Source organism: Neolamprologus brichardi, chromosome 11 (genome assembly GCF_056152115.1).
Source record: "Neolamprologus brichardi isolate AB-2024 chromosome 11, ASM5615211v1, whole genome shotgun sequence".
In the NCBI taxonomy this organism is placed as follows: domain Eukaryota; kingdom Metazoa; phylum Chordata; class Actinopteri; order Cichliformes; family Cichlidae; genus Neolamprologus; species Neolamprologus brichardi.
Window position 1 is genome coordinate 18,666,777 of NC_142114.1, and position 13,499 is coordinate 18,680,275.

The window sequence follows — 13,499 nt, forward strand, 5'->3', positions numbered from 1 at the left end:
GGACATGTGGGCCAATCACAGACATCGAGTGAGAAGTTAGTGTCCAATGGCAACATATTATAGCTTGAGTGATACTTATATTGGCCAATCGTTTTCATCGTTAAACGCCTATTGTGGGCGTGGTTAATCACTTCCAGGGCGCTCATGACATTTTTTGTTTATCTATACGGGACAAGGCCTGGCGTGCGAAGGTGGGTGTCCGAGTACGATCTTTTTCTTAGGTTTAAACTTAATGCACCTTCACTGCAGGCTAACACCGGACGTCAGTTAAACATTTTTCAGTCAAGTCACCCGTACAAATCACTTTACTTACTTCATAGATTTCAGAGTAATTAAGTTGAAAAGTTAGGATTATAATTCTCCTGAAAGTAGGAGCAGAAATGGTTTTCTTACATATGCCTCGTTGCTAGTAATAATCAATTTGACGGCTGCGTTGCAGACACATAAAGTCTGTGATGTCGATGGTTGAATCACACAAACTAGCGGTTAGCAGATTTTGTCTTCATATTGACCGGAAGTGGTATTACAGGGATGCGATTTTAGAGGAGACTTGTCCATACACTTTTGATAAAAGTTGCCTCCGCGTTGTTTAACGCTGTTTAGATCACTACACATTGGGTGTTTGCAGGAATACAACGGCACAGGTACAGTTAGCTAGTCAATAAGTACCGATGAACTTTAACTTAACGCTATGGTGGGTGGGAGTCAATTAGCCATTCAGGCTAACGTTAGCTGCACAGGTTTCTAATTAGGCTATTCGATCTTTGTTTTAAAGCCCTGTTAAAACTAATGTTACCTTAATTATGCGTTAACATTACAGTTTATGCATTATGTTACCCGTGTTTATGTGCAGCACTCTTCCTGTCTTGCGCTTTGCCAGGAATGGATGCTACTCAGATTATCAGTGACTCAATCTTGGAGTCAGATGAGGAAGATAATGAAGAGGAGATCGAAAATAAGACTGGACGACCGTTGGCTAAACTGTGCATCTTAAAAAATAAACACATACCTGAGGCAGGTGAGTGGCTAACTGATGTTGTTTTTACACGTAATCTGCACAGTCTGGTACTACTTAAGATAAAATAGCCTTTACTAGTCCCACACGTGGGAAATGTGTAAATCTTGCATACAGAGGGGGAAACGATCCTTTGGAGAATTTGCAACTTTGCTCAGTTACAATGAAATGAACAGTCTCTAATTAGTATGCTAGTTTCATTTTAATAAAGAGGGACAATATAAACACATTACATAATATTTGATCCCCCTTAATAGTTAGTGATGAAACTCTTGTTGGCAAAGGATCAACATGGTCCAGTGCATTGACCCATTAATTCGGTGAAGTTGTCCGGTACCCTCAGCATTAAAACAGCCCCAAAGCATAATTTTTCCACCTCCATGCTTGACTGTGGAGATGGTGTTCTTTGGGTCGTACTCTGCATTTCACTTCCGAATTTCACTGCCAAAGAGCTGAATTTTGGTTTTATCTGACCACAGCACTTTATCCCACACCTTCTCTGAATCATTTAGCTGTTCACGGGCAAACTTAAGACAAGCCTGTACATGTGCCTTCTTGAACAGGGAAGGCAAGATTTCAATCCATTACAGTGTAGTATGTTATCAGTGGTGTTCTTGGCTGTTTTCAGATCATTAGTAACCTCCTCCCATGTAGTTTTGGCCCAGCAGTTGTCACTTTCTCACCAAGCTTTTTGCTGATGGTCTTGCAGCCCATTCCAGCCTCGTGCAGGTCTAAAATCTTGTCCAGGACATTCTTTGACAGCTCTTTGGTCCTGCCCATGTTGATGGAGCAGTTGGAGTGTAAAAAATGCATTCTTCTGATTTATTGTTATGTTGTACACAGCCAATCTGCGGGTGCAAGAATTCTGGTTGGATTCAAGAGGATCAAATACTTACTTCACTCAGTGACATCCAAATCAAAACTTGTAATGTTTTTTTCCTGGATTTTGGTTAATGTTCTGTCTCCCTCAATTAAATTGATGTTTTATAAACAAATAAAGTAAATTAAACTGCACAAATAGGCAACAAATAGGGAAGCCAGTTTGGGAGTATGCGGTTTCAATAGTATTTGCCAGTAAAAATCTGAGCTGCAGCATTTTAAACCAGCTGCAGTGACATACTGACGCTCGAATAAAGACGCTGAAATGAAATGAAGGCATAAATAAATAGATCTAAACCAGAGAAATGTCTTCACCTTTCTGATTATATATCTAAGTATATCGTTAATGATGATGCTCTCTTTCACACAGAGTTTCCCCTCTTTTTGGGTGATAATGTGCTTGGCCGTGACCCCAACTCCTGCACTGTGCCCTTGCCGGCGTCCTCAGTGTCCAAACAGCATGCTACTATCTGCCTTTGTGTGTACCGGAGACGTGCCTGTCGCAGTGAAGTGGACATGGAAGCTTTGGTTTGGGACTTAGGGAGCATGAATGGGACCCGCAAGGGCCGCTTAAAGCTGACTCCTAATGTACGCTATGCCCTCAGTGAAGGTGACAGTTTGGTGGTGGCGGACATCCCGTGTCAGTTTGTCATTTGTGGTGTAGACTCTTCTCAGGGGGACGCAAGCTGTCCTCTGAGACAAAATTCAGGGGTAAAGACCAAGTTGCCAGATGCCTCGGGAGAAAAGGGAGATGACACAAGCACAGACAGCAAGAAATGTGTCAATGGAGGGACAGAGACTCCTGTCAGAGCCAGCTGCCTGACCTTAGAGCAAACTCCCCATCAGCCACAGGGGACCTTGGTCCCAGAATCTGACTCAGACTCAGACAGCGAAACAAGAGTAAGAGGAGAACGAAGACGAAGGACTCTAGGTTTGTACATTATGTAAATATTTATAACTATTGAAGCTATGCTTTTTGGACCTGGTGTTTACAAGTTCACTTTTATTCTCTTTGTAGCGTCTGATTCTGACTCCCATAAATCCAGCCCCATCAGCTCGTCATTCTTGAGTCCCCCAAACAAAGTTGTCCCTGAAAGGTATACCCATAAAAATAAGCTATTTGTTGGTATTCTTTTTGTAACTGTGATTATACTACTGGCTTAGCCATACCCCATTAATACATATGTTTGACTTGTTCATTGTAAGACCTGTTAATTTGTTTTTTCCCTGTTCTACAGTGACAATGAAAGCCCCATGACAGTCTCTTCTTCCTCTAAAAATAAACCAAACAGACATGACAGCTTCACCACACAGGAGACAGATGTAGATGCGGCGCAACAGCAGTTGGAGAAAAAAAAAGTGGTTGCACTTGTGGAGGACAGTGAAGAGGAGGAAGAAAGAGCAGTGCAAGCGGGGACAAAGTCTCTGAAAGGGGGTTGGCATATGCCAGTGGAAAAGGAAAGCAATGCCAGTCTTACAGGAGATGGTGAATTGTCAACACCAGCAGTCTCTACAGACGCAATCCCTGCATTTAACATGGACAGTGACACTGATGTGGAGGGAGAGGACGAAGAAGTGGCATCAGCGGGGCCTGTGACCTTGAATACAAACCAACAAGTTGATCAACCTCCAAAGACGGCCCAGTTTCACATGGACAGTGACACAGATATCGATGAGGATGATGATGCTTCAGGTAAAGCTCCCAAAGCTCTGCCTTCCTCTGATGAGAACGCCAAAACTCCTCATGCTGTTTCACTTATTCCACCTGAAGGCGTCACCATGGACAGTGACACTGATGTGGACGATGATGCGGTCGTGTCAGACGCTGCCACAAAAGCAGGACCGACAGTATGTCAGAGTGCACACACAGCAGACTCTGCTTTTTCAGTGCAACCAGAAGATTTTCCCCTCCACAGTGACACTGATGTAGATGAGGACGAAGAAGAAGAAGCAAAAAATACAACAGATGAAACACCTAATAAAACAGATATAAAGCTTACAGCTCTTAAATCTGCTCCTGTGGCTCCTGACAACCTGCAGATAGAGAGTGACACGGATGACGAGGCTCTCCCTGTCCCTGCCACCAGTAAACCCTCAGTGGTCGCTGCTGTTGCAGATTCACGCCCCACTGCAGATGCTGATTTGGAGATTCTCTCTGACAGCGACACAGATGTGGAAGATGCATCTCTTCTGGCTATACCTGTTGGTATCACAACCTTGTCAGCTTCTCCTGGCCCAACTTTAAAGGCTTCTCTGGCAGATTCTGATGCAGATACAGATGTGGATGAATCTAGCGTGCCCCCTGCTGGGGATGAGGCTAAACCAGCTGATGTCAGAGTCGACAGTGATACAGAAGATAAGAAGTCAGATATTGGAGAAGAAGGTGAGGACCAGGTGCCCGGGCTGCACAGGGAAACTACACCTGGGTTGCTGGCTCCCCATCTGCAGAACTGCTCCACTCCTGTGCAGATGTCAGGTAATCGATCAATCTTCAGAATTCATTTAGACTGTAAATATCTACTCGTTTGTTTTATTGCATTACCTTTTTAAATACTTTCTAAAATTCAGTAACTGATTATATATGACATACATCAGTGGCACAGTTTTAGGTGAGGCGCACTCTTTGAAGAAATATAATCAAAGAAAATAATACAAAATATGTGAAGTGTATTGTTGGTGCTCAAAATAAAGACGGCGCCTGCAGGAGAGAGAGGTTTGAAATGAAGAAATCGATCTGTTTTTAAGTGAGTGGACTTGAGATTCTGTGTTAACTTCTTCGATCCAATTGTGTAAAGTGTTTGTTGTGTTGCGATGAGAAAGCATCAAGTTTAAATTGACTTTTACTTTGGATTTCAGATGAAGAAGTGGAAGACATGGCAACTCAAGCCTTCATCAGTCCCTCTTCAGGTTCATTAAGGCGTGAGTAAATGACTTTTAATAATGTCAAACGAGTCTGTTTCAGAAACATTAGTTCATTTTTTTTCTCTTGGCCAACAGGAGCGGCAGTGCCTGCAGTAAGACCTGTAGCATTGTCGCCCTGCTCAGACATCCAGGAGGAGGAGGATTTTGCTGTGGCTGAGACGCAATCCTTTACATTTCAGAGCCGTGACCGTGTGAGCAGTGAGGAACCAACCCAAGCTTTTGTACTTGAGTCTTCCTGTGACAATAAAAATGACCGATCTACCAAAGAAGAGTCTTTCCAACTGGGACTGTCTGACAGCAGCCACCTGCAGTGTCCAGACCAGGCTTTAGCTATGGAGAACACCCAAGCTTTTGTTTCTGTGGAAAGGAGTGTGAGCCTGGAAGATACCCAAGCATATGCAGCCATGTCAGCTGCAGACAGATCCTCTGCAGAAAATGACGCGAACCTGGAGGCCACACAGGACTATGTAGAAGATAAAGAGCCTGAGCGATATCAAGTAGATGTGGCCTTAGAAGCAACACAGGCATATGTTGCAGAGCCATACAGTCACGCTGAGGATGATGCAGATGATGATGCTTGTGAGACACAGCCTTCAGACTTTACTGCCTCTTCTACTCTTGCCATAGCAGAAACCCAACCAATGTTGCCTTTTGCAGGAGAGGAGGATCTGGCAGCTGAAAATCCAGTTTACTCTGTTCAACAAATTCAGCCGAGATCCCTCAAGGAGGATGGTGCAAAGGCAGCTCGGCCTCAGGAGAAGGGCCTCAGCGACGTTCAGTCTGTAACTGAAACTCAGCCCATGTGTACAAGTGACAGTGAAGCAAGTGATGATGAAGGCTCATTTCCAGTTCAGCGAAACAGAACAGCAAAGCCACTTGAAGAAGCGCAGACACAAGAGCTCACTTGTTCAGAGTTGTCGCTTCCTGAAACCCAGCTTATGCACGGTGGAATTGCTGAAACCCAGCCCATGGCTACATGTGAAGATGATGATGAAGACTCAATGCCAGGCCCGAGAAAAAGGAAAGCAAAGCAGCTTCATCTCGAAGAAGAGGAGACGCAACCTGTCGCAGACTCTGAGCTCTCCGCTGCTGAAACCCAGCCCATGGCTACATGTGACGATGATGATGAAGACTCAATGCCAGGCCCGAGAAAAAGGAAAGCAAAGCAGCTTCATCTCAAAGAAGAGGAGACGCAACCTGTCGCAGACTCTGAGCTCTCCGCTGCTGAAACCCAGCCCATGGCTACATGTGACGATGATGATGAAGACTCAATGCCAGGCCCGAGAAAAAGGAAAGCAAAGCAGCTTCATCTCAAAGAAGAGGAGACGCAACCTGTCACAGACTCTGAGCTCTCCATTGCTGAAACCCAGCCCGTGGCTACATGTGACGATGATGATGAAGACTCAATGCCAGGCCCACGAAAAAGGAAAGCAAAGCAGCTGCAGCCTGAAGAAGAGACGCAACCCCTTGCTAGTTCTGAAGTCTCTGCTCTGGAAACTCAGCCCTTGAGTACAAATGAAGGCCAGCAAAGTGATGAAGAGGACGTGATTGCATGCACTCGGAAAAGAAAAGCAAAGCCACTTCAACTTGAAGAGGAGCAGACGCAGCCCCTCACTAGTGCTGATGTTGAAACCCTGGCAGTAGTGACAGGTAAATGTGATGATAAGGACTCAATTCCAGGTCCACGGAAAAGAAAAGCAAAGCAGATGAAGCTTGAAGAAGAGACACAGCCAGTCGATAATTCTAAAATTACCCCTGTTGAAACTCTACCCTTGACAACAAAAACCGGATTATCGTCTTCAGAAGAATCTGAAGCTGGAACCAGTGGAGCTTGTGTTCCAAATTTAAGAGTGACAAGAGCAAAACCGAGAGAAGAGGAAGATCAGGTGGCGTGTCCTGGACCATCCAAGAGGCAGACTAGAGGAAGGAGTGGAAAACCTTTGTCTGATGGTGACAACAATAAGGAAATGGTAAAACGGGCTAGAGGGAGAAAGATAACGAAGCAGCAGAAACATGATAGTGAGGAAGAGGATGAAACACCGGTAAGAGAAAGAAACAAGCAGGCTGTGAATAAGAGCTTGATAAAGCAACAAGATGGGAAATCTAGAGAGGAGGAAGATGGTGCAGATCTCATACAAGAAAGAGAAGAAAATGATAAAGAAAGGAGGACGACTGATGAAAGAGAGAAGCATCAGGATGAAATAGAAAGGCAACTCATGGAAGAGAAGTTAGAAACAGAAAGAAGAGTAAATAAAGAACAAGAAAGATTGCAGGCTGAAGATGCAGCGAGAGCAGAGAGAGAAATCAAGGAGAAGGAAGAACAACAGAAAATAGTGTCTGAAAGGATTGAAAAAGAAGAGAGGGAGAGGTTAGAAAGAGAAGAAAAAGAGAGATTAGAAAGGGAACGAAAGGAACAAGAAAAAGAAACTGCAAAGAGAGAAGAAGAAGAGAGGCTTGAGCGGGAGCAACAACTGCAAGCAAGACTCGAGAGAGAGAAAGTGGAGAAAGAAAAAGAAGCCCAAGAAAAACAGTTGAAAGAACTGGAAGAAAAGAAAGAGGAACAAGACAAATCCAAAACGCCTTCAAGAGGCCGAAGAACAACCAGAAGAACTATTGCTTCACAGAGCACAGCAGAGCCAGACCAAGACTCAACTGTATCAACCAATGACGATTTCCCAGCAAGGAGTACCAGATCACGCTCAAACTCCTCCAACTCGGTCAGCTCGGAGAGGTCTGCTTCAAGTGTCCACGCCCAGGAAAGCAAGGGCAGAGGCCGAGGGAGAGGCCGAGGGACGAGGAAGACCAGTGAGACACCCCAGAAACCTGTCGCCAGAAGCAGCAATCGAAGGACCACTGTGGCTGCAGGGGCCGTAGAGCACGAGCCTGACTCGTCCAACTCACTAACCCCTGTGGTTTCAAGCTGCAGCATGAGCTCTCATAACAGAGGAAGAGGAGGCAAGCAGCGAGGAAGAGCAAGGAAAACAGAACATGACCCAGAGTCTATCCCTTCTGTTAGTCAGAGTCAAAGTGATCAGAATTTAAGCCCTGCCAGGGGAAGAAAGGGCAAGAAAGCTGAGGAGTCCTCCAATGAGGCTCTCCTTAAAAATGGTAAAGAGGACTCTCAGCCGGCAACAACCACTAGAGGGCGACAACAAGCCAGTGCAGCTACAGATGAGGAAGACCAGTTGAAGCAAGAGGAAGCATGCACCAGTGAGGAATCACTACCTAAAAGGAATGTCAGGGGCAGAGGTCAGAGAGCAGTAAAGAGTGAAACTGTGGAGAAACCAGCTGCTCCTGTGGTCAGTGATGATGATGATGATGATGAGGCTAAAGATAAAAGAAAAGCAACAAGAGACTTGGAGGCAAATACTGGAGCAGATCTCAGCTGCAGCAAAAGGAAAGAAAGATCTTCAAAAACGGCAGAAACAGACGAGGAAGAAGGAAAAGGCAAAACAAACGATGAGATTCCTGTTAGTTTACAAGGGAAGAAAAGAGGTAGAGCATCCACCGCTCAGGCAAAGAAGGGCGCAAAAGAGTCTCTCTCAGAGGTGGAGAGAGAAAAGATGGAGGGTGAGACTGTGGAGAAAAAAGTCAGAGGTCGACAATCAGCGGTCTCGAGAAAGAAGAAAGAGGAGCTGGAAGAAAGTGGAACATCTTTAAGCGCCACAAATCAAGATGCAAATTTGGAGGCATCAGAGGTGACTATTGCTTCACTTTTAAACATACGCGGCCAAACGGAAACGATAAAGATGCGGTTTTGATTGAAACAAAAATGCATTAACATTGAAGGGTAAATCAGATGAAATGGAAAGCTGAGTAGTAAATAATTAGTGTCGAGAAGTTCTGTTGTGAAGGAAGGCTTTTACCTTGGCTCAAGGCCATGGTGCATTTTCCTCTCTGAGTCAGCCTTTTCAATATTGATGAACTACCATCAACATGAGTTACTCTCTCTGTTTCCTCCACTTTCTCTAGAGCAGTCTAACCTGCTCCGCATCACTGCTAATGAATTAAGTGGTTTAGTGGTCATCCAGTCACTTCCTCCACTTACATTTTATGGTGTTTGCTTTCTGGTGCAAGATGTTGTACCATCTTCTTTGCCTGTTCCATACTGTGCCCTTCGCTGTCTTCAACCTGTTTTGTTTTCCCTGTCTTTACCTACCCTCTCCCCTATAACAGCCCCAGACTCCAACCAGCAATGGATCCCGGAAGCGGCAAGCTCCTGCAAATTTCTCTCCCGTGGCAAAGAGTCCTCGCTCCTCCTCTGCATCCCTAGCAGCAAGTGGTCGACTACAAACTGCAGGCCAGGCATACAAGGTCTCTGTGGTTGTGTTAGCAAAACACGCATGTTGTGTTTAGGAAAGAGACGCTCATACGGTGGTAGCTAGGCTGATCAAACCTAGCCTAAGACATCGGAATCATAGTGGCAAATCCTATACTTGTATTCTTATATAATTGACATCATATTAAGAAACACTATTCTAAACTATCTTAGCATCTCAACAATGCTCTCAGTCATATTACTGAGCCGTAGCCAGTGAAACTTATTATTTATGGAAAGTCCACCACGTGGTGCTAGCATTACGTGCTCTTCCAGTTTTTTCCCAGTTTTTCCTGAAACATGCTGCTGGCACTACATTTAAAATGAGTGCACATGTATGTTTACAATTACAGTTTAATATAGTGTTTAAATCTTTTGGCAGTTCATCAGGCTTTAGTCTTATAAACATTTTACTCAGTGTCCTAATAGAATTGTAAAATTCATGTTGTGGTTTTGTTAGCATCATATTATCGATGCTTTCAGAAGTCCCCGCTCCTGCTCAAAACGTTTGGATATTTGGACGCATTATAATAAACTAAACACAAAACCTCCTCCATCTAACCTCTGTGCACAGTGGTCTATTATAACAGCAGTATCTACTCATCCAAATCATTGAGAGTAAAAGTATTTCACTAAGCATTGCATTCACACTTAGAGCTGCGTAATCAATTTGTGCCGGGTTAAAGTTATTTTTGGTTTGTTCGTGCGGATGAGAGCAGGTGTTTTGAGCTCACGAAATCATTGTTCCGCTTACCTCCTGCAGCTTGTTCTGAAATTTCAATCGACTCTGGGGCATGACTGTAAAATGCATGACAGTGCTTTTCTTTGAGAAAAATACCTAATTTCACACCGCTATTTTGCCTGCATGGCAGATTAAGTTGACTTGAGGCTTTTGCTTTCACAGGTTCTGTTCACGGGGGTGATGGATGAAGCAGGGGAGAAAGTGTTGGCGCGCTTAGGCGGCAGCATGGCTAAAGGTGTGGGAGACATGAACTGCCTTGTGACTGACAAAGTGCGCAGGACTGTCAAATTCCTTTGTGCTCTGGCCAAAGGCATTCCAATCGTCACTACAGACTGGCTGGAAAAGGTATGTTTGAAAAACTGCAGTCAGAAAGTTCTCTCTTAATTTATTGCAGATGTATATTATGATAATAGTCACCCTTCTTGTCTGTTTTAGAGTGGCAAAGCTGGGAGCTTCCTGTCTCCCTCCTCTTTTATTGTTAAGGATCCTGAGCAAGAGAAGAAGTTTACTTTCTCCTTGCACGAGTCTCTAAGGATTGCCAGCAGCCAGCCTCTCTTAAAGGTACTCACTCATTTTTCTTTAGAGTGAGAGGTTGACAGTGTGCCATTAACAGTATTTCCACTAGCAGACGGCACAGGGGTGGTGCGTGATGTTTTCGTGATAGGAGCCCATAAACGTTTGAGTCATCCTCAGTCTAAATCTGGTTTAATACTTCCCTTCGAGCATTGTTTTGAGCCTCTTTATTGTTAGCAATGTTCAAATCTTCAAAACAGCAGCCTGTGGATTGTTTATCATCATTCTGTGGCTTAGGGGAAAGTAATTTGATATTTGCTGTAAATATACTGATTATATTGCATGTATTATGTTTCTCAGCTTGCGCTATTTCATAGAAGCTTGTAAAGGCATACCTTGTTACAACATAATACCAGCTAAAATTAGATGTATAATATCAAATTTCAATCCCAGGAGGCTTTTATTAAATTTCTTGAAGAGATTAAATAAAAATAGATTCACTCATCCATCTATTTTCTTCCGCTTATCGGATTCAGGGTTGCGGTGGAGCCTATCCCAGCTGTCCTAGGACAAAAAGCAAATAGACCATTGGATGTATTCCAAATAAAAATAGAGCAAAATGCTTTGCCTTCTTTCTGTCTCTCAGGGATACGAGGTCCATGTTACTAGATCGGTTAAGCCAGAGCCAGTTCACATGAAGGACATCATTTCCTCCAGTGGAGCTACCTTTCTACCAAAGATGCCCTCTTCTAATAAGGTGCCAGTTAAGCTGAGAGCCCTTCTCTGGCCAAACGTTACATGAAATAAGTCTTTGCTTATGATGTTTATTACCTACATTTTAATTCCTCTTCTATTTTCTGTCACCCCCGTCTCCCTCTCTGGCTCTTAGCCTCACACTGTAGTGGTTTCCTGCGAGGAGGACTGGCCTCAGTGTCGCCCGGCTCTGTCTGCATCTCTCCCTGTCGTCACCGCTGAGTTCATCCTCACAGGGATCCTGCAGCAGAAACTCGATTTTCAGTCCCACACACTCTCGCCTTCCACAGCAAATGTACAACCCGCAGGTGGCAGAGGAAGGGGCAGGAAGAAGACTTAGTACTCCCGGAGCAAAAATACAGTGACTGTCTGTGTATGAAATCTTTAGCTGTGAGGTTTGTCCGTCATTTCTGGATACACTTTAAAACTGTAGACCAGTAAAACACCTGTTAGCTATTGGACTGTGAAAGACTGTATTGAATGTATTGTCTGATGTAAATGCGTCATTTACAGATGTCAGTGCTGGAAGAATGTGAATTATTTGACTGTCCATCATCAAATATTTAAAGCTAATTTTACAACTTTCGAAGAGAATGAACTGAGAAACAAACAGAAAAGGGAGTTAACTTAAGACATTTCTGGAAGAATGGTGAAAACTTTCTTTCTAACCTTGTTTGTGCAGTCTTTTTCTTTTGCCTTGTACACACAAACACATTGAAACTGTTAAAGCTACCTCCCCTCTACTTCAAACTCTTCTTTTTTATGTAGAAACAAGCAGAGCAGGAAATTAACACTGCTAAACTGCTGGTACCCTCCATGTGTGCTAACTGCTTCAGCTCAATCAGCCTGTTTGGCAGGTAACCAACCTTGAAGAGGGAGTTTGTGTAAATCATGGTGGATGGGAGAATAGATGTGGAGATGGTGTCTGTTATGGAATCCAACAGCCTTGTAGTCAGAGGAAAAAAGCTCATTTCCGGCCTACATAAGAAGTTCATGGTGCCTTTTTAAATGGAGATAATGACGAAGCTACCCACGTGTCTTTCTGGGGTTTTTTCTGTCTCCATTAACCACCACCATCTACTCCATTAAGGCCTTATCCCATCCTGTTCCTCCAGAGAGAACAAGACAGACTGCGGATGTACCTTCTGCATCAACGCCTTTATGGTGTTTGTTCTCGCCATCGATGTCTGTTTGCTTTATATGTGGATGTGTATTTTTTGTGTAATGCACAAAGCTTGATTACTGACTCACCGTCACTGCTGTGTCACTGGTGTTTTAAAGATGGTAGCTTGTCATTTTTAGAACTGTTAGCCTGCTAATGCCTTAACTTGAAGTCTGTCTTCGTATCAAATAATAAAATGTCTCCATTATGAATGAAAAACATTAAATATTTTCCAGCTGTAACCACACTGCCGAGTTTAAAATGTCACAGACTGAAGTTTCTAAATCCAAAAATTGACTTTCAAGTTAAACTTTTTTGTTTTTCAGTAGATTTGATTGTAATTTTAGACTAGTGAGGACGTCATAAATGAAGAAGGGGGTAGATAAATTGGGACGAGCAGAGGATTAGTGAGGAGGACGCGAGGGCAGCTATGAAGAGTGGAAAGGTGGTTGGTCCACCTGTGGAGATGTTCAGGAGAGAGGGCAGTCAACTTTTTGACCATATTTTTGACACGCCCTTGGAGGGTGAGAGGATGTCTGAGGAATGGAGATGTGTACTGATACTGATTTTAAAGAACAAGGGTGATGAGTGGAAGGGTTTTAACTACAGAGAGATGATGTGGAGGAAAGCCCGGTGAAGTGGAGGTATGCTGCAGAAAGAAGAGGTACAGAAATCAGAAGCAAAACAAGACCAGGAAACGGAGAGAGCTGGAAAGGTGAAGTGGATAAAGGATCTTAAAGACAGAGCTGCCAACAGGCAGGAATATAAGAGGAAGACCACCAAGAAGATGAGTGGATGTAAGGAGAACATGCAGAGGTTTGGTATGGAAGAAGAGGATACCTGGAATAGGGTGAGATGAAGATGGATGATCTACTGTGGTGACCCCAAATGGCATAAGTGGCTCTCCCTTTTCTGGCATCTTCTTGGCAAAAAAGCAAACAAAGCAATAGTTTGAGGAAATGATGGACAATTTTTTGTGTTTGTATAAAAGATATGTGGTAAAAACAGTAGGTAGATAAAGTAGGTAAACAACAAATACTTTAATAAGGTAAAAGCATGTCTCAGATTAAAGATAATATAGCCTATTAAAAAAATTAAGTACATATAAACATATCAACGATATATAACGAAGTAAAACCATATTTTTTTTAAAGGCTTACTAAATGCAGTAAAAACATTAATAATGACATTAAAG

At 43.5% G+C, this 13,499-nt stretch overlaps 1 protein-coding gene across 2 annotated transcripts; it reads left to right on the top strand.

The window, feature by feature from the left end:
* Positions 1–50: 50 nt before the first annotated feature.
* Positions 51–12,530, top strand: mdc1 (mediator of DNA damage checkpoint 1). Of its 2 annotated transcripts, none has more exons than XM_087848269.1 (12): positions 51–191; positions 881–1,018; positions 2,265–2,825; positions 2,913–2,991; positions 3,133–4,370; positions 4,751–4,813; positions 4,892–8,514; positions 8,993–9,130; positions 10,039–10,221; positions 10,312–10,437; positions 11,036–11,146; positions 11,279–12,530. In XM_087848269.1, exons 2-12 carry the CDS (start codon positions 883–885, stop codon positions 11,480–11,482), a joined length of 6,462 nt encoding a protein of 2,153 aa, XP_087704395.1. In that variant the 5' UTR covers positions 51–191; positions 881–882; the 3' UTR covers positions 11,483–12,530. The 2 variants fall into 2 exon arrangements, with proteins under 2 accessions (XP_087704395.1, XP_087704396.1); XM_087848270.1 differs by lacking the exon at positions 51–191 and adding an exon at positions 505–644.
* The last annotated feature ends 969 nt before the right edge of the window (positions 12,531–13,499 follow it).